This window comes from Salvelinus namaycush, chromosome 30 (genome assembly GCF_016432855.1).
Source record: "Salvelinus namaycush isolate Seneca chromosome 30, SaNama_1.0, whole genome shotgun sequence".
Classification (NCBI taxonomy): domain Eukaryota; kingdom Metazoa; phylum Chordata; class Actinopteri; order Salmoniformes; family Salmonidae; genus Salvelinus; species Salvelinus namaycush.
In genome coordinates, this window is record NC_052336.1 from 32,855,419 (window position 1) to 32,875,702 (window position 20,284).

General features: G+C 44.0%; 1 protein-coding gene across 2 annotated transcripts in view; it reads right to left on the reverse strand.

The window, feature by feature from the left end:
* Window positions 1–977: 977 nt before the first annotated feature.
* Window positions 978–20,284, reverse strand: part of mocs1 (molybdenum cofactor synthesis 1) — a 48,901-nt gene continuing 29,594 nt past the window's right edge. Inside the window, exons 8-11 of one of the 2 annotated variants that reach the window (XM_038969619.1) lie at window positions 19,682–19,792; window positions 18,107–18,227; window positions 3,326–3,373; window positions 978–2,512 (exon numbers count right to left, since the gene is read on the reverse strand). In XM_038969619.1, the coding sequence (XP_038825547.1) occupies window positions 2,376–2,512; window positions 3,326–3,373; window positions 18,107–18,227; window positions 19,682–19,792 (417 nt within the window). In that variant the 3' untranslated portion in view covers window positions 978–2,375. Of the gene's footprint in view, window positions 2,513–3,310; window positions 3,374–18,106; window positions 18,228–19,681; window positions 19,793–20,284 lie in introns of both variants that reach the window. The other variant, XM_038969620.1, reaches the window with a different exon arrangement.

A 20,284-nucleotide genomic window follows, 5' to 3' on the forward strand; every position in this document is an offset into this window, starting at 1 on the left:
ATATAGATAATAATGAGTGCAATGTTTACATATTAACTTGTTTATTCAATTAGTATGCCAAAGGCGCAGTGCTGAATAATGAACATAGAAAAGATATCACATGATAATTAGTAACTTTGGATATATTCAACAATCAGTGTACAGCACTTTAATGTGTGAAATTATCAAATTAATTTAGTGTCACCTTAGAACATGGGTGTCAAAATCATTCCATGGAGGGCCGAGTGTATTATCATTATTTACTCTCAATGTGTGTCCAATTAAGACCTAGACACCCAGGTAAGGGGACTAGTTCCTAACTAATCAGTTCCTAACTAAAACCAGCAGACACTCAGCCCTCCATGGAATGAGTTTGACACGTGCCTTAGAACATGAGGCAGCAAACAGTAGTAGACTGTCTTATGGTTGAAAGCAAGGGTTAAGTTTGAGAGGTTAACGCACACCCTAGTCCAGGGTTCCCCAACTGGCGGCCTGTGGGCCAAATGGTTTTATTTGAAAAGTAGCTTCCTTGTCACCATTCCTTCATCTGCACTGATTTGGAGAAAAAAAATTGTAACCCACGTTTTCTGTGAGGGTCTGCAACATACTGTATAAAAAGCAAGGGTTGTGTTCCAGACAGACTACATTGCAGATGCTGCATTGCGTATTTTAAGGTCGTTTTTCATACCAGCATACTGACCTCTAATTGTGTGCATTGGTACGCAAAATGCATGCAGGTTGGCAGGTCTGCAGACATACTGTACAGATAAACATTTCTGATCATAAGAATCTGGTACAATGGAAGGACCAATACTGATCATCAGCAGGTCATGGCACAGCCTCCCAGCCAGAAAATATGATTTTAATCACATAGAAAAGGTTTATGGAGTTTAAGCTTAAGATGGACGTCATCAGTGGATGACTTGCAGTGAGGCATTTCCTGATCCTCTAAAAAATGTGAGATTCTGACAGGAGATGTACCATGCAGGGTTGGGGGCTCGATTACATTTTTTATTCGGTCAACTTGGGAAATGTAGTTATCAAATCACCACCGGTGTTAAACCAACTAAATTAAAAAAAGAGTATAGACCAGGTAAAAGTTAGACCAAAACAACCACGCATGTGTTCCCCCTATGGCCATAGATCCAGAATTTCTGCAATGGCGTAAATAAACATTTTGGCTATTGTTTGTGTAATTCACACTGCTGGGGTAACAATCAGAGTAGAATGCTTGTAAACCCCAATACATGTTCATGTCATCGTCACCAATCAATTGCATTACACTTAAAAACGACTAATTACCACCACCAATTTCTATATGGCATGCATGCTATGCTACCAGTTTACACAAGCATTTAGTTCTAAACCCGAAAAGACTTCTAGGTATCATACAGCAAAAACATCCAAATATATCCAAATCAGACTTTAGTTACCACATTGTGGGCCTGTTATTAAATATAAATCATGACGGATTTGATGAATATCCACTTTGTTAGATATGGTTTTCATTCCATGTGCCGTGGAGATCATTGTCCAGTTAGTGGTTAGGGCTCACGGTGGAAGTCCTTTTTCCCACGTGTCTAGCTTGATGTCTGATGGAGATGTTGTGACTCACCACCTTGCACATGACGTAAAGCGTCAACGTTGCCACTGCGACCGCAGTCAGCGTATCCATCTCCACGCTGGTACGGCCTGTGATATGGGCAGCAGGTTGCAAAGCGGGATGAGTGCGCCCATGTTGCCTGCGTCACCCTTGGCTAAATGGTTGTTCCGGAGCAGGTCGGAAGGCAGTGGGGCCCAGGTGACTGGTAGCTGTGGTGCTTCGACGTGTGGGGGATTTGCTGCCCACATCCACCATGGAGGCTTGGCTTTGTGGGTCAGTTGGGCAGTGGTGGTGTTGTCCGGCTTGGGGGAAGTCAAAGGAATTTGCGCCCGCCCCCAAGTGCTCCTGTGTGGGTTGTTTGAGTTTGGCTTGGAGGTCACCTCTGGAGGTTTGTCTGTGGCACTGCCTTATGCTATGCTGGCTTAGGTGGGGCCCTGTTTTAGCGTTTCTCAGTTGTGTGCAAAGGGAGGGAATCTTAGGGGTCCTTGTAGAGGCATTCTTTATTAAGTTTGGATTCCTGGCAAGTGTGTACCTGAGACAGTTTATGTCATTGTGACTCAATGCATTTGTGTGCATGTCAGAATCAGCAGCCTTGGTTTGAGAACTGGGGGTTGTCAGTAAGTCATCAATCCCATATTCTCTGGGACTACACTAGAGCCAGCGGCACCACTGTAAAATGATTATTTTGACAATATGGAACCACTGAGGGCTCCTTCCACACGGGTGGGTTCCCGAACAGCTGACATCAGGCAGCACTGTTAAAACGGTGTAGCCTGAATGGCACGATACATCCTTACTGGGTTGGCCACTTCCACTTCTGGAGTGGTACAGTTGGAGGGCCATAGCTGAGGTGAGGATCGCAGGATCTGGGACACAGACGAGGGGGGAGAGGACCACTGGCAGACTCTGGACTTGGGCAGGGACAGGGGCCTTTGGGGTGGGGTGTCAGAGACAGGGATGAAATTAAGATTAGGGTTTAGGGAGACAAGATTTAAAAAATAAACAGTATTGCAATATTATCATTATTGCATTATCATTGCTGCCATTCAATCAGTAATTTTATTTAAAAATATGCAACATGATTTAGAGGTCAAAAAGGCCTCGATCCAAGAAGAGGATCATGGTTTCCCATTTTGTACGCCATAAGAATACGATGCAGCTGGATAAATTCAGATGAACGACTCAAGATGTTTATCATATAATTTTCAAGGTTCATGTAAGTGGGCATTCCCTCTCTCCCAGTTTCTCCATAATCTCTGGTATGTTCATACGAGAGAGGGAACTGCTGGCTCTAGTCTACTTATTGTCCATCCCCGTTCACCCTGACGTGACCAGAAAATATGTGCCGGTGAGATGTCTCGCTTTCTTTACCGTCTCTGATTCCATTAACTGCAAGTTGCAGTAAATCAGCCCGCTCAGACTATACACACTCCAGCACAGTAGGTAGTGGAATGCACCTTTTCAGTTTATTAATGAACTACCAATACACTCATAGAAGTAGAAAATGTAGAAATGGACTACTTTAAAATGGAGATTTAATCACAGAAGCAGCCTAGTACAACTATGGGTTCACTTAATCAAATTCAATAAAATTCAATCAAAATGGACTGAGGGTACGAGATTAGAAAGAGAGCGAAGATCAGAGAGTGGGATCGAAGGAGAGAGAGGGGGGGTGTGAGAAGGAGGGAGGGGTAGAGGAGAGGGGAAGCGAATGAGTGAGTTACGTACAGCTGTGTCACCCACCAATGAGGATCATGGGTCTGTTCTTCATCTGGGAGATGCTGAACATGCCTGTGGGGAGGGACGGGGAGAAAGAGTGAGTTTGTGGACTTCAAATGGAAAAGGCAGGCAAGATAGAAGAAAAAAAGAAAAAAGAAACATTCTACATTTCAACATGTCAGAAAAAAACTAAATGAGGATTTTGGAGCCCCTGGGATCCTTTACAAGAGAATACACACACAAAAGTTTGGACACACCTACTTATTCAAGTTTTTTTTTTTTTTTTTTTTACTATTTTCTACATTGTAGAATAATATCGACGACATCAACACTATGGAATCATGTGGTAAGCAAAAAAGTTGAAAACAAATCAAAATATATTTAATAATTTTAGATTCTTCCATGTAGCCACCCTTTGCCAGCTTTACCTACTCTTGGCATTCTCTCAACCAGCTTCACCTGGAATGCTTTTCCAACAGTCTTGAAGGAGTTCACACATATGCTGAGCATTTGTTTCCTGGTTTTCCTTCACTCTGCGGTGCAACTCATCCCAAACCATCTCAATTGGGTTGAGGTCGGGTGATTGTGGAGGCCAGGTAATTTGTTGCAGCACTATCACCCTCCTTCTTGGTCCAATAGCACTTACACAGCCTGATGATGTGTTGGGTCATTGTCCTGTTGAAAAACAAATGATAGTCCCACTAAGCGCGCTCCAGAATGCTGAGGTAGGCATGCTGGTTAAGTGTGCCTTGAATTCTAAATAAATCACTGAGTGTCACCAGAAAAGCACCCCCACACCACCTCCTCCATGCTTCACGGTGGGAACCACACATGCGAAGATCATCCATTCACTTATTCGGCGTCTCAAAAAGGACATGGCGGTTGAAACCAACAATCTCAAATTTGGACTCATCAGACCTAAAGGACACCTTTTCACCGGTCTAATGTCCATTGCCTGGGTTTCTTGGCCCAAGCAAATCTCTTCTTCTTATTGGTGTGCTTTAGTCATGGTTTCTTTGCAGCACTTCGACCACGAAGGCCTGATTCACGCAGTCTCCTCTGAACAGTTGATGTTGAGATGGGTCTGTTACTTGAACTCTGAAGCTTTTATTTGGGCAGCAATTTGAGGCTAGTAACACTAATGAACTCATCCTCTGCAGCAGAGGTAACTCTGGGTCTTCCTTTACTGTGGCATCCCCCATGCGAGCCAGTTTCATCATAGCGCTTGATGGTTTTTGCTACTGCACTTGAAGAAACGTTCAAAGTTCTTGGAATTTTCCAGATGGACTGAACGTCACTTCTTAAGGTAATGATGTAATGTTATTTCTCTTTGCTTATTTGAGCTGTTCTTGACATATGGACTTGGTCTTTTACCAAATAGGGCTACCTTCTATATACTACCCCTACCTTGTTACAACACAACTGATTGGCCCAAACTAAATCTAAGTATTTCAAATAACTGGGACTACAGATATGCATCTGTTGGTCACAGATACCTTAAAAAAAAGTAGGGGCGTGGATCAGAAAACCAGTCAGTATCTGGTGTGACCACCATGTGCCTCATGCAGTGCGAAATCTCCTTTGCATTGAGTTGATCGGGCTGTTGATTGTGGCCTGTGGAATGTTGTCCCACTGGATATTGGAACACGATGTCGTAGATGTCGATCCAGAGCATCCCAAACAGGCTCAATGGGTGAGATGTCTGGTGAGTATGCAGGCCATGGAAGAACTGGGACATTTTCAGCATTCAAGAATTGTGTACAGATCCTTGCGAAAATGGGGCCATCATGCTGAAACATGATGATGGTAGCGGATGAATGGCACAGCAATGGGCCTCAGGATCTCGTCACGGTATCTCTATGCATTCAAATTGCCCTCGATAAAATGCAATTGTGTTCGTTGTCCGTAGCTTATGCCTGCCTATACCATAACCCTACCTTGGGGCACTCTGCTCACAACGTTGACATCAGCAAATCGCTCGCCCACGCGACGCCATACATGCTGTTTGCCATCTGTCCGGTACAGTTGAAACCGGAATTAATCCGTGAAGAGCACACTTATTCAGCGTGCCAGTGGACATCGTGAGCATTTGCCCACTGAAGTCGGTTACGAAGCCGAACTGCAGTCAGGTCAAGACCCAGGTGGGGACCACAAGCACGCAGATGAGCCTCCCTGAAATGGTTTCGGACAGTTTGTGCAGAAATTATTCTGTCGGGGTGGCAGCCGTAGGGGTGGCTGGTCTCAGACGATCCCGCAGCTGAAGAAGCTGGATGTGGAGGTCCTGAGCTGGCGTGGTTAAAAGTGGTCTGCGGTTGGGAGGCCGGTTAGACGTACTGCCACATTCTCTAAAACAACCTAAGATGAAATTTTCTGGCAACGGCTCTAGTGGACATTCCTGTAGTCAGCATGCCAATTGCTCACTCCCTCAAAACTTGAGACATCTGTGGCATTGTGTTGTGACAAAACTGCAGATTTTAGAGTGGCCTTTTATTGTCCACAGCACATGGTGCACATGTGTAATGATCATGCTGTGTAATCATCTTCTTGATATGCCACACCTGTCAGGTGGATGGATTATCTTGGCAAAGGAGAAATGCTCACTAACAGGGATGTAAACAAATTCTGAGAGAAATAAGCTTTTTGTGCGTATGGAACATTTCTAGGATCTTTTATTTCAGTTCATGAAACATGAGACCAACACTTTACATGTGGCATTTTATATTTTTGTTCAGTATAAATCAGTGTGTGATCAAATCCTCTGTGATGAGGGTGCTGTTCTGATGCCAATGAAACACACTGAGCTATAGAAAAGGATCCAATTCGATAGCACCGTTGGCGACATTTCAAGCTAGCTTAAGGCATTCTTATCTCTGTTACACACACGCCTTCAACTCGATCCCCAGCTGTCGAGCTGAGCTCACTGTGGATCTGAGTCACAGCACCAGTATACCCGGCATCACTGTGCTAGCTTAGCATATAGTGCTGCCTCCCTGAACTTGCTTCTGACTGGGCTTGAACCAGGGTCCTCTACCTCGCCAACACACATGACAACCCACTTAACATACAAACTGATTGAGCTATATAAAATGATCAAATTTGATAGCACTATTAGTGACATTTCAAGCTGGCTGCGGAGTAAGCTTTCAGCGTATTACGATATCTCCGTTATACAACAACGAACCTTGCAAAATGATACACAGCGGGACGACATCCTGTTTAAAACATAGATGGTTGTGTAAACAACAACTTGTGCAGACAAAATATAAAATATCAATAATAGCACAACCGTTATTTTGAATATGTAAGAGGCCTTAAAGTCGGTGTCATTTAAATTAGTTTTTCACTAATCAGCAATTGCTGGGAATGATGTCTGATGTCCTATTGCTAACTGAGTCTACTTTTAATGGGCTGTAATTTGAAATACATGCTACACCAGAAGTGAATGTTTATATGTAGGAATATATATGGTGGGTTCAATGGAGGTTGGATAAGAGCCAGGGGAATGTTACTAAGTAAGGGGAAAGGCAATCACATGGTTGCGGTCACTGATGAGGGTGGATAGCTGTGGATTAGTGAAGAATGGGGGCCGAGGTCAGATCAGGTCACATGAAGGGAGAAGGAACAGTTTATTACCCACATCACTTAACTTCCTGACTAGCAACAAAGATGTAATGTTTAGAGAAGAGGAGGAAACTCCGTCTAACGGGTGGTATAAATACTTGTATTGGTGGAAACATGTCTGTCTTTTTAGCTGTTTGACCCATTGGGTGAATAAACTTAGTTTGAGCTTTTCCTAGTTGTCCGTTAGTTTTAACTCTGTTTTAATTAGAACCTAACAGTTGGCGCTGTGAGCAAGGTTCACAGCGATTTACAGTTAAGCTAGAGTCTGAATCAGTGAAACAGGAGCCGGCACCAGAAACAAGGTAGGCATAGTTTCTACACCTGTTAACACTTATTCTGACATATTGGGGTGATGAGAATCATAGGCTGAACAATTATAGGATACGGACCTAGAAAGCCTAAGTTTGTTCAGTAGGCCAATTGTGTAACGGTCGTAACTATGACCTCCCGGGTGGCGCAGTGGTCTAGGGCACTGCATTGCAGTGCTAGCTGCGCCACCAGAGTCTCTGGGTTCGCGCCCAGGCTGGGCTGGGTTCGCGCCCAGGCTCTGTCGCAGCCGGCCGCAACCGGGAGGTCCGTGGGGCGACGCACAATTGGCATAGCGTCGTCAGGGTTAGGGAGGGTTTGGCCGGTAGGGATATCCTTGTCTCAGTATGTAAAAAAATAAATAAAAAATAAATAAATAATAATAATAATAAAATGTATGCACTCTACTGTAAGTCGCTCTGGATAAGAGCGTCTGCTAAATGACTAAAATGTAATGTAAATGTAACTATATGGTGTAGGGTAGGTTCCATAAAGATAGGTATCGAGTGGAGCTAGTTCTCTGTGATATCCATGAGTGACACTATGGTGTAGGGTAAGTCCCGTGCAGGATAGGTCCCTAGTGTGGGTATTCCCCTGCAAGATCTGTAAGAGGGAAAGTCCCAGCCACATTGGCCGTGAGGCAATAGAGTGTATGTGGATAGTGATAAAAGGTTGCCTATAAGTACATGAGAGCCACATTCATGGTTAGAAAAGCAAGAAGATATTCTAACGTTGTTAACATGTGTGGATTAACAGTAGCAATAAAGAGATAGGTTGGTTTATGCCCAGTGGTATAAAGTACTTTCGTAAAAATACTTGAAAGTACTACTTTAGTAGTTTTTAGGGTATCTGTACTTTACTATTTATATTAACCCAAACTTTAAACTTCACTACATTCCTAAAGAAAATGATGTACTTTTTTCTCCATACATTTTTACTGACACCCAAAAGTACTCATTACATTTTGAATGCTTACCAGGACAGGAAAATGGTCCAAACAAGTTAACATCCCTGGTCATCCCTATTGCCTCTGATCTGGCAGACTCACTGAACACATGCTTCGTTTGTAAATTATGTCTGAGTGTTGGAGCATGCCCCTATTAAGGCATCTTTACTTTTACTCATGATGAGACATGAGTATGACAATTGGGTACTTTTCCCACCACTGTTTATGCCCTATTGGGGCATAATGTGGAAATAGGAAGATATTGAATATTTTGGTAATGTGTGTTGTCAACAACAGTGATATCTGAGGCGTAACACTGATGGGTTCACCTTTAAATATTGTTAATTATCAGGTATCTAGCCAATTGAAATATTGAGTGTCATAGTCTGGTTTCTACACCAGAAGTTAATGATTATCTGTAGGAGGAGTGTATATGGTGGAGTCAATTAACCTTGGAATGTACTGAGTGAGGGAAAGGTAATCACATGTTGACAGGCACTGAGGGAGAGATGTGGTTTAGTGAGGAATGGGTGGCCGAGGTCAGGTCACATTAAGGGAGAAGGAACAGTTTGTTGCCCGTATCACTTAACTTCCTGCCTAGTAATAAAGATGTCATGTTTAGAGAGGAGGAGACCGCACCCAAATTGGGGTATATAAACTATTTTTTAGGACCCTGTCTTCAAAGACAATTTGTAAAAATCCAAATAACTTCACAGATCTTCATTGTAAAGGGTTTAAACAGTTTCCCATGCTTGTTCAATGAACCATAAACAATTAATGAACATGCACCTGTGGAACAGTCGTTAGGCAATTAAGGTCACAGTTATGAAAATTTAGGACACTAAAGAGGCCTTTCTACTGACTCTGGAAAAACACCAAAAGAAAGATGCCCAGGTTCCCTGCTCATCTGTGTGAACGTGCCTTAGGCATGCTGCAAGGAGGCATGAGGACTGCAGATGTGGCCAGGGCAATAAATTGCAATGTCCGTACTGTGAGACGCTTAAGACAGCGCTACAGGACAGACAGCTGATCGTCCTCGCAGTGGCAGACCACGTGTAACAACACCTGCACAGGATCGATATATCCGATCATCACACCTGCAGGACAGGTACAGGATGGCAACAACAACTGCCCGAGTTACACCAGGAATGCACAATCCCTACAGGAATGCACAATCCCTACATCAGTGCTCAGACTGTCCGCAATAGGCTGAGAGAGGCTGGACTGAGGGCTTGTAGGCCTGTTGTAAAGCAGGTCCTCACCAGACATCACCGGCAACATCACCTTTGGGCACAAACCCACCGTCCCTGGAACAGACAGGACTGGCAAAAAAAATGCTCTTCACTGACGAGTCGCGGTTTTGTCTCACCAGGGGTGATGGTTGGATTTGCGTTTATTGCCGAAGGAATGAGAGTTACACCGAGCCCTGTACTCTGGAGCGGGATCGATTTGAAGGTGGAGGGTCAGTCATGGTCTGGGGTGGTGTGTCACAGCATCATCGGACTGAGCTTGTTGTCATTGCAGGCAATCTCAACGCTGTGCGTTACAGGGAACACATCCTCCTCCCTCATGTGGTACTCTTCCTGCAGGCTTCTCCTGACATGACCCTCCAGCATGACAATGCCACCAGCCATGCTGCTTGTTCTGTTTGTGAATTCCTGCAAGACAGGAATGTCAGTGTTCTGCCATGGCCAGCGAAGAGCCCGGATATCAATCCCATTGAGCACGTCTGGGACCTGTTGGATCGGAGGGCTAGGGCCATTCCCCGCAGAAATGTCTGGGAACTTGCAGGTGCCTTGGTGGAAGAGTGGGGTAACATCTCACAGCAAGAACTGGCAAATCTGGTACAGTCCATGAGGAGGAGATGCACTGCTGTACTTAATGCAGCTGGTGGCCACACCAGATACTGACTAACTTTTGATTTTGATCCCCCCCCCATTGTTCAGGGACACATTATTCCATTTTTGTTAGCCACATGTCTGTGGAACTTGTTCAGTTTATGTCTCAGTTGTTAACTTATGTTCATACAAATATTTACACGTTAAGTTCGCTGAAAAAAAACGCAGTTGACAGTGAGAGGACGTTTCTTTTTTTGCTGAGTTCATACATGCACGCACCACTTTTCCGTTTTTTATTTTTTGCAAATTTTTTTACTTCACCAATTTGGACTATTTTGTGTATGTCGATTACATGAAATACAAATACAAATCCATTTAAATTACAGGTTGTAATGCAACAAAATAGGAAAAACACCAAGGGGGATGAATACTTTTGCAAGGCACTATATGTATGTATGCATGCATGCATGTATTTACAGTTATTCAAATTTTTTCAAGTACTGGTGACAAATAATGCATTCCAATATACTGTTGTATTCGGAGCATGTGACATATAACATTTGATTTGAAACATGTTATCAGAATGGCTATGTACACTTTCTCTTCCAGGACACTATGGGGTGTCATTATCTCGCTCTTTGAAATGCAGTTAGTGAAATTATGCAGTTTTATAGAGTATAAAGGCATCCGGATTTAGCAGTAAAGGGGGCTCCCAAATAATTAAGGCCTGGCTATTGGTTTCTTTGTTTTTGCCCTACATTTTACCACACACTAGCACGCACACATCTCACCGGTTATGAATATTTGTTAGTGGTGTTAATACCGTGTCTGATTTACTGTGTGGGGTCTTTTGAATTTGGTTGTATACTGGGTACGCAGAATGATAGAAATGTTTTTAAATGGTTTCTGAAGTACAGGGAAAGAAAATTCTTAAATGGGGTTGAACGACCTTTGTCCTGACTTTCTGGTGGGGCCTGATCAACCTCACTAGAAAGGACACACATTGGATGAGATTTAGGTATAATATGAAGAAGTGTATAGCTGTTATTGTTTTGGATCTTAAGTTTTTGTCATGCTACAAATCTCACCAGGCCTGCGGGCCTGCTGTATGGTCAGATGCGGTGCGACTCGGGTTTCGCCATTAGGTGGAAGATGGTGTCCCCTCTCTCTGGTCAGTCTCACCGGAGGAAAGGAAGGAGAGAGCAGGGACCGTGAGAGGCGGTTGGGAAAAATACACTGCTCAAAAAAATAAAGGGAACACTAAAATAACATATCCTAGATCTGAATGAATGAAATATTCTTAAATACTTTTTTCCTTACATAGTTGAATGTGCTGACAACAAAATCACACAAATTATCAATGGAAATCAAATTTATCAACCCATGGAGGTCTGGATTTGGAGTCACACAAAATTAAAGTGGAAAACCACACTACAGGCTGATCCAACTTTGATGTAATGTCCTTAAAACAAGTCAAAATGAGGCTCAGTAGTGTGTGGCCTCCATGTGCCTGTATGACCTCCCTACAACGCCTGGGCATGCTCCTGATGAGGTGGCGGATGGTCTCCTGAGGGATCTCCTCCCAGACCTGGACTAAAGCATCCGCCAACTCCTGGACAGTCTGTGGTGCAACGTGGCGTTGGTGGATGGAGCGAGACATGATGTCCCAGATGTGCTCAATTGGATTCAGGTCTGGGGAACGGGCGGGCCAGTCCATAGCATCAATGCCTTCCTCTTGCAGGAACTGCTGACACACTCCAGCCACATGAGGTCTAGCATTGTCTTGCATTAGGAGGAACCCAGGGCCAACCGCACCAGCATATGGTCTCACAAGGGGTCTGAGGATCTCATCTCGGTACCTAATGGCAGTCAGGCGACAACTGGCGAGCACATGGAGGGCTGTGCGGCCCCTCAAAGAAATGCCACCCCACACCATGACTGACCCACCGCCAAACCGGTCATGCTGGAGGATGTTGCAGGCAGCAGAACGTTCTCCACGGCGTCTCCAGGCTCTGTCACGTCTGTCACATGTGCTCAGTGTGAACCTGCTTTCATCTGTGAAGAGCACAGGGCGCTAGTGGCGAATTTGCCAATCTTGGTGTTCTCTGGTAAATGCCAAACGTCCTGCACGGTGTTGGGCTGTAAGCACAACCCCCACCTGTGGACGTCGGGCCCTCATACCACCCTCATGGAGTCTGTTTCTGACCGTTTGAGCAGACACATGCACATTTGTGGCCTGCTGGAGGTCATTTTGCAGGGCTCTGGCAGTGCTCCTCCTGCTCCTCCTTGCACAAAGGCGGAGGTAGCGGTCCTGCTGCTGGGTTGTTGCCCTCCTACGGCCTCCTCCACGTCTCCTGATGTACTGGCCTGTCTCCTGGTAGCGCCTCCATGCTCTGGACACTACGCTGACAGACACAGCAAACCTTCTTGCCACAGCTCGCATTGATGTGCCATCCTGGATGAGCTGCACTACCTGAGCCACTTGTGTGGGTTGTAGACTCCGTCTCATGCTACCACTAGAGTGAAAGCACCGCCAGCATTCAAAAGTGACCAAAACATCAGCCAGGAAGCATAGGAACTGAGAAGTGGTCTGTGGTCACCACCTGCAGAACCACTCCTTTATTGGGGGTGTCTTGCTAATTGCCACCTGTTGTCTTTCATTTGCACAACAGCATGTGAAATTTATTGTCAATCAGTGTTGCTTCCTAAGTGGACAGTTTGATTTCAGTGTGAATTGACTTGGAGTTACATTGTGTTGTTTAAGTGTTCCCTTTATTTTTTTGAGCAGTGTAGTTTTGAACTCGGAATTCCAAGTTGGAAACTCGGGCATCTTTCCAGAGCTCTGACTTTTCCACCTGAAGATCACTGATGTCGTGATTTGATCTCGTTGACCATCAGATGCAGGTACCATCAGTCCAGTTAAATAAAAAAGCTAATTATTTAAATTCATGCTCCACAGTGCCTCAAGTGCTAAACCAACTGATCCATTTCGTTATCAAAGTACGAGTTTTGAAATATAATATGGTCTGATTAGCAATTTTGGCAGGGCAATCATATAGCCAATATCCCTTGATAATGTATTAAGGCCTACTGCCCAAACCTCATTCTTACAAAACTGTTTGTGTGAGGTTAATGTAAATCTCAGCTTGCTTTTTGACTGCGAAAGTGATCTTGACTCAGAAAAGGTTGGTTACCACTGCTCTAAACTGTTTATTTGGGCTATCAAGTTGATTTTGGAGGTCTACACTCTGGGAAATACCGATCTATCGTTAACATGCCTGTATGTGTTCCCTGTGTTTGAAGTTTTTTTTATTTTTAAAAAAAATACATTTTACCCCCCTTTTCTCCCCAATTTTCGTGGTATCCAATCGCTAGTAATTACTATCTTGTCTCATCGCTACAACTCCCGTACGGGCTCAGGAGAGACGAAGGTCGAAAGCCATGCGTCCTCCGAAGCACAACCCAACCAAGCCGCACTGCTTCTTAACACAGCGCGCCTCCAACCCGGAAGCCAGCCGCACCAATGTGTCGGAGGAAACACCGTGCACCTGGCCCCCTCGGTTAGCGCGCACTGCGCCCGGCCCGCCACAGGAGTCGCTGGAGCGCGATGAGACAAGTATATCCCTACCGGCCAAACCCTCCCTAACCTGGACGACGCTAGGCCAATTGTGCGTCGCCCCACGGACCTCCAGGTCGCGGCCGGCTGCGACAGAGCCTGGGCGCGAACCCAGAGACTCTGGTGGCGCAGCTAGCGCTGCGATGCAGTGCCCTAGACCACTGCGCCACCCGGGAGGCCCTGGAGGTCTTGAATTTGAGTGATTGGCAGTCCTTAGTGCTTCACGTGGAGTCTTTCTAAATTTGGGTTGGATAATTTATCAAATGTTTAAATTATGGTTTGGAAAGGAGCAAAAAGGAGGAGAGCACAAAGTGAGGGGACGGTGCACTGTCTAGGCAGGGTTTTCCTTCCTTCAAACCTCATCTTTTAGTGTCCTCCGAGAGGGAGGTTAGAGAACCCACTAGATGATAGCTTGAGCTAAGCATGAGGTACTTGATAGTAGGGGTTTAGTTTTACCATGTTATCACAATCCTAATGTTAAAGTGCATCAATAGATATGGCGACACAGTACAAATAATTACGTGCAAGGCGCATAGTCTGTCTTGCTTTGACACCCGAGAATGAAGGAAACTAGCATCCCATTGGCATAAAACAGAACGGATGGAAGGTTCTTTCCCCAGTCTCATTGACATTAAGGGTGGTGTGAAATTATTCTCTTCCCTGTTCAAGTCAATATGTTTTCTAAGTGTCGTGGAACATCAGAATGATCATTGTTCCAGAGGGATTGTTGGAAATTGACTTGAATGTTTTAGTGTGTTTATAATTATATAAAAGTGGAGAAGCGGTAGTGACTAACGTGTTATGGGTTAGATGGAATGATTAATGATTCATGTGCAAATGTATTTGTGGCCGGAAGCAAGGTACATGCGGGCATGTGTTTGAGACAGAATGTTTGCATAAGGATGTTAGCTGCACTGTCTGGCAGGACCGACATCAGTGTATTCTGTGGAGTCCCAAAAACCAAGGCGTTAACATTACAGGGAATTGGGAAAGCAGAATTTCATATGACGGCCGGATATTTGTGTGGCTAAGAAATTAAGGAAGTGGGTAAGAGTCTCTGGTGAACGATACCACTCCTCTATGTATATTGTTACAGGGGATAACTCGTAGGAGAGGAAGGACAGCTAACTAGAGACTACTATGAAGTCAAACTGAATGTCACACATACCCAGATCATGGGGAGTAGCAGAGACAGTTTTGTCTTTTCAGACACTATTGTCAACTTTTAGTGATGGGTTTGTCACAGAAGGTACAAAGCTTAAAAGAACAGCCACAGATCCCTGTATACAGCAGGCCACATCACCGAAGGGGAAGTTTGCTGTAATAATAGCATCACATCTCCTGCAGAGTGTGATTAAGAAACATGTGACTGAGTTTTATAAGGTTGGACAGCTTCCAACACTACTAATATCTCCCCCATTCATAACAGCCAGCTAACACTTGACATATCTCCCAGAAGATTGGGACCGAGTGACGGTAAACGGAAAGCGTCAGAAGGTGGCTGCTTATCAACCGTTGGGACCCAAAGGTTACACTGTAATGAGGGTGTTCACAAAGGGGTGGGGTGAACAGGACGTGGCTTGGGTGGTTGATGTCCTTGATGATCTTTTTGGCCTTCCTGTGACATAGGATGCTGTAGGTGTCCTGGAGGGCACGCAGTTTGCCCCCGGTGATGCGCTGGCCAAACCGCACCATCCTCTGGAGAGACCAGTGGCAGTTGCCGTACCAGGCGGTGATACAGCCCGTCAGGATGCTCTCAATTGTGCATCTGGAAAAGTTTGAGGTAGGAAGAACCTGAAAGGTTCAGTCCTAGATCTATCAGTTTACCACAAAGGCAATAGGAGAGCAGGAGACAGATTCAATGCAATAGCTATTCTCACAGCAGTCGCTGTAGGGACAGTGGCTGAAGGAGCGGTAGTAGTGCTGAAGGATGCTATAGTAACAGCATGAAACTGGACTATAGCGCAAATTAGGAGTATTTTGAAGTACGCAGTGTTCGTAGTAGCAGGGGTTACCTTGGTAACATTGTTGGGATATCATCTTCTGAGGGCATTGATGTTGAAATGTATAATACCAGTCAAAAGTTTGGACACACCTACCTCATTATTTTGTATATTTTCTACATTGTAGAATAACAGTGAAGACATTAAAACTATGAAATAACACGTATGGAATCATGTAGTAACCAACAAAAGTGTTAAATCAAAATCTATTTGAGTTCAAGTACCAGACATCAATTGTTCAGAGGAGACTGCGTGAATCAGGCCTTCAGGGTCGAATTTCTGCAACAACAAAAAAAAACACTACAAAAGGACACCAATAAGATGAAGAGACTTGCTTGGGCCAAGACACACGAGCAATGGACATTAGATCGGTGGAAATCTGTTCTTTGGTCTGATGAGTCAACATTTTAGAATTTTGGTTCTAACCGTCGTGTCTGAGATGCAGTGGTGAACGGATGATCTTCACATGTGGTTCCCACCGTGAAGCATGGAGGAGGAGGTGTGATGGTGCTTTGCTAGTGACACTGTTACTGATTTATTTAGAATTCAAAGGCACACTTAACCAGCATGGCTACCATAGCATTCTGCATCAATACGCCATCCTATCTGGTTTTCGCTTAGTGGGATTATCATTTGTTTTTCAACAGGACAATGACCCAACACACCTCCAGGCTGTGTAAGAGCTATTTGACCAAGAAGGAGAGTGATGGAGTGCTGCATCAGATCAACCGACCTAAACCCAATTGAGATGGTTTGGGATGAGTTGGACCGCAGATTGAAGGAAAAACAGCCAACAAGTGCTCAGCATATGTGGGAACTTCTTCAAGACTGTTGGAAAAGCATTCCAAGTGAAGCTGGTTGAGAGAATGCCAAGCGTTTGCAAAGCTGTCATCAAGGTAAAGGGTGGCTACTTTGAAGAATCAAAAATATTTGTTTAACACTTTTTTGGTGCCTACATGATTCCATGCGTGTTATTTTATAGTTTTGATGTCTTCACAATTATTCTACAATGTATAACATTTAAAACATTTAAGAAAAACCCTTGAATGAGTAGGTATGTCAACTTTTGACTGATACTGGCCACCACACATGTATATTGGGTGGCCATGGAGGAAGGAGATTAGGAGCGAAGTGAAAATGACATGGCATGGGAACACCTCTTGGAACCTGTTGCCGGACAGGGCAAAGACTGGGTGAAAGCATGATCTTTTTAGGGCCTTAATTTTTGTGGAACCCAGCAGAAAAGTATTCCCGAAGCCAGAGTCAGGCGAAGAGATAGTGGGAATCATCATGTTATCAAACTTTGGTTTGTCTTTGCATATATAATTATGCATAGCTCAGCACATTATTAATACTTGTTATGTTGCGTTTCTTTTTGCTTTTAAAGTTTTGTGCTACCACTCTCTTAGGAACCAGAAGGAGGAAAGAGAAAGTAAAAACTTCAGCTGAAATGTCATTATCAGTTGTCCAAAGAGGGGGAAATAAGAGTGTGCATAGTGTAATTATAGATCAGAGGCCATAAGTCTCAGTGGTGTAAATATATTAACTGAATGTTAATCATGGTTCATCTTTTTGTTTATTTACAAATCATTTCAAAGTTTGTGATGTTGAACAGTATGGGAATTACTATTCAAAAGGAGGGACTGTTGGGTTGTAATTTGAAATACATGCTACACCAGAAGTTAATGGTTATATGTAGGAGGAATCTATATGGTGGGTTCACTGGAGGTTGGATAAGAGCCAGGGGAATGTTACTAAGTAAGGGGAAAGGCAATCACATGGTTGCGGTCACTGATGAGGGTGGAAAAGTGAGGAATGGGGGCCGAGGTCAGATCACATGAAGGAACAGTTTATTACTCACATCACTTCACTTCCTGACAAGCAACAAAGACGTAGTGTTTAGAGAAAAGGAGGAGACTGTCTAACAGGGGGTATAAATACTGGTGCTTTGTCTTTTCAGCTGTTTGACTCATTGGGTGAATTAACTTGGTTTGAGCTTTTCTTAGTTGTCCGTTAGGTTCTAATTAAACAGAGTTAAAACTAACCGTGCATTATAAGAGTAGTAATAAACCTGGGGCAGCAGATAGTCTAGTGGTTAGAGCATTGGGCCAGTAACTGAAACATCGCTCGTTACAATCCCCGAGCCGACAAGGTGAAAAATCTGTTGACGTGCACCTTGAGCAAGGCACTTAAACTTAATTGCGCCATTGATATTGGCAGACCCTGGCTGTGACCCCACTCTCTGAGGGTGTCTCAGTTGGAGTGGGATATGCATTTAAAAAAATATATAAAACAAATGCATATAATAGGAAATATTTAAGCATTCACCTAATTTTTATATTCACTAAGAATGAAATGGGGAGGGACTTGTCCAATAAGAAACACTCCTTTTGTGGCCAAAAAAGTACTCCATTGCAAAATGTTTTGCTACGGTGTGCACTAATGAATATACCCAAGGTAAAGTGCTCTTACTACCTGCATGTTGTTTCTTCTTCCTGCCCACAGCGGCGCCAATGATATCCAGCAGCTCCTGGTCAGAAGCTCCAGAGCGCAGAACGTCCCTCAGCGACACCTCTGTGTTCCCAAACAGACACACCTAGAGACGGGAAAAAGGTGTAGTCACTAACACACACACTGGGGACAGAACAAAGGACGAGTAACTAACACACACAACTGATGCAAGTACATCAGGGATCAACTAGATTCAGCCGCAGGCCAATTTTTTCTTGTGCAGATGGTCGGAGGCCCGGAACATAATACAAAAATCTATTTTTAACACTGCAAATTGACCCCAAGAAGCCTTAAAAATAGTAAAAATAAAAACGCGTTCAAAACTTTGGGGTCACAGAACAGTGCAAACTGTCTCTAAACAGAATAGAAACAGGAGTGGGAGGCCCCGGTGCACAACTAGTTTGTGAAACAGACACCTCTCAAGTCCTCAACTGGCAGCTTCATTAAATAGTACCCGCAAAACACCAGTCTCAACGTCAAGAGTGAAGAGGCGACTCTGGGATGCTGGCCTTCTAGGAAGAGTTCCTCTGTCCAGTGTTCTTTTTTTATTTTGCCCATCTTAAGCTTTTTCTTTACAGCTCTGCCTAGAAGGCCAGCATCCCGGAGTTGCCTCTTCAATGTTTACATTGAGACTGGTGTTTTGAGGGTACTATTTAATGAAGCTGCCAGTTGAGACTTGTGAGGCGTCCGTTTCTCAAACTAGACACTCTGATGTACTTGTCCTCTTGCTCAGTTGTGCACCGGGGCCTCCTGCTCTTTCTATTCTGGTTAGAGACAGTTTGCACTGTTCCGTGAAGGGGGTAGTTCACTGTGTTTTACGAGATCTTCAGTTTCTTGGCAATTTCTCACATGGAACAGCCTTCATTTCTCAGAACAAGAATAGACTGACGTGTTTCAGAAGAAAGCGCTTTGCTTCTGGCCATTTTGAGCCTGTAATCAAACCCACAAATGCTGATGCTCCAGATACTCAACTAGTCTAAAGGCCAGTTTTATTGCTTCTTTAATCACAACAATTTTCAGCTGTGCAAACATAATTTCAAAAAGTTTTTTTTAATGATCAATTAGCTTTTTAAAATGATACATTTGGAATAGCTAACAACGTGCCATTGGAACACAGGAGTGATGGTTGCTGATAATGGGCTTCTGTACACCTATGTAGATATTCCATCAAAAATCTGCCGTTTCCAGCTACAATAGTCATTTACAACATTAACAATGTCGACATAGAATTTCTGATCAATTTGCTGTTATTTTAACGGGCATAAAATGTGCTTTTCTTTCAAAAACTATATGACATTTCTAAGTGACCCCAAACTTTTGAACGGTAGTGTATATAAAAAAAAAGAATTTGCTCAGAAAACTTGGGGTGACAAATAAAACCACCCACAGGCAAAATTCGGCGCGCGAGTTGGGGAACCCTGATGTATGTAATCTCACACACACGGGCGACTGTGTCTGTCTGCGATTATGTAAGTACACAAACGTCCACACACCCCCAGTCACCCCTTCACTGTCTACATGCGCACAAGGGCTGTTCACCTTGAGGTTGCCGTCTGCCGTGATGCGTAGTCGGTTGCAGGAGCCACAGAAATGATCCGACATGGAGGTGATGAAGCCCACCTGGCCCTGAAAGCCTGGCACCTTAAATGTCTAAGGAGCAGAGAACAGATCGTAAGAACATGGTTTAAGGTAATCTTAGCCCCAGCCTGCTTTCTTTCTGTCGAACTCTGGTTTTACAGCGCAAGTTGGTAGTGTGGTAACACCCTCATCTAGTAACCCCATAGTCGATCCCCAAGCATTTCTCATCGCTTTACTCTGTCTCCCTGCGCATCTGCGCCTATCCTTTGGCTAATAAATAAAAATATGTAAGGACTATGGATTTCTGTTCTTTTAGTTTTTATGTAGCACATATGTTCAGGAAAGGATATGTGATTGTTATACTAAGGTCATTTGGAACAGACACTGACCACATTTACATGCACACCAATATCCCATTATTATTTCGGGACACTCAAGTATTGTTTTTAAGTTGACAAACATCATATCCCGTTTACAATAACCCAAATAAGCTTCTATCCCGGTTATAAACCCAGATAAGATGCCTGCGATATGCTCATCTTAGACGGGATACCCATTTACTGT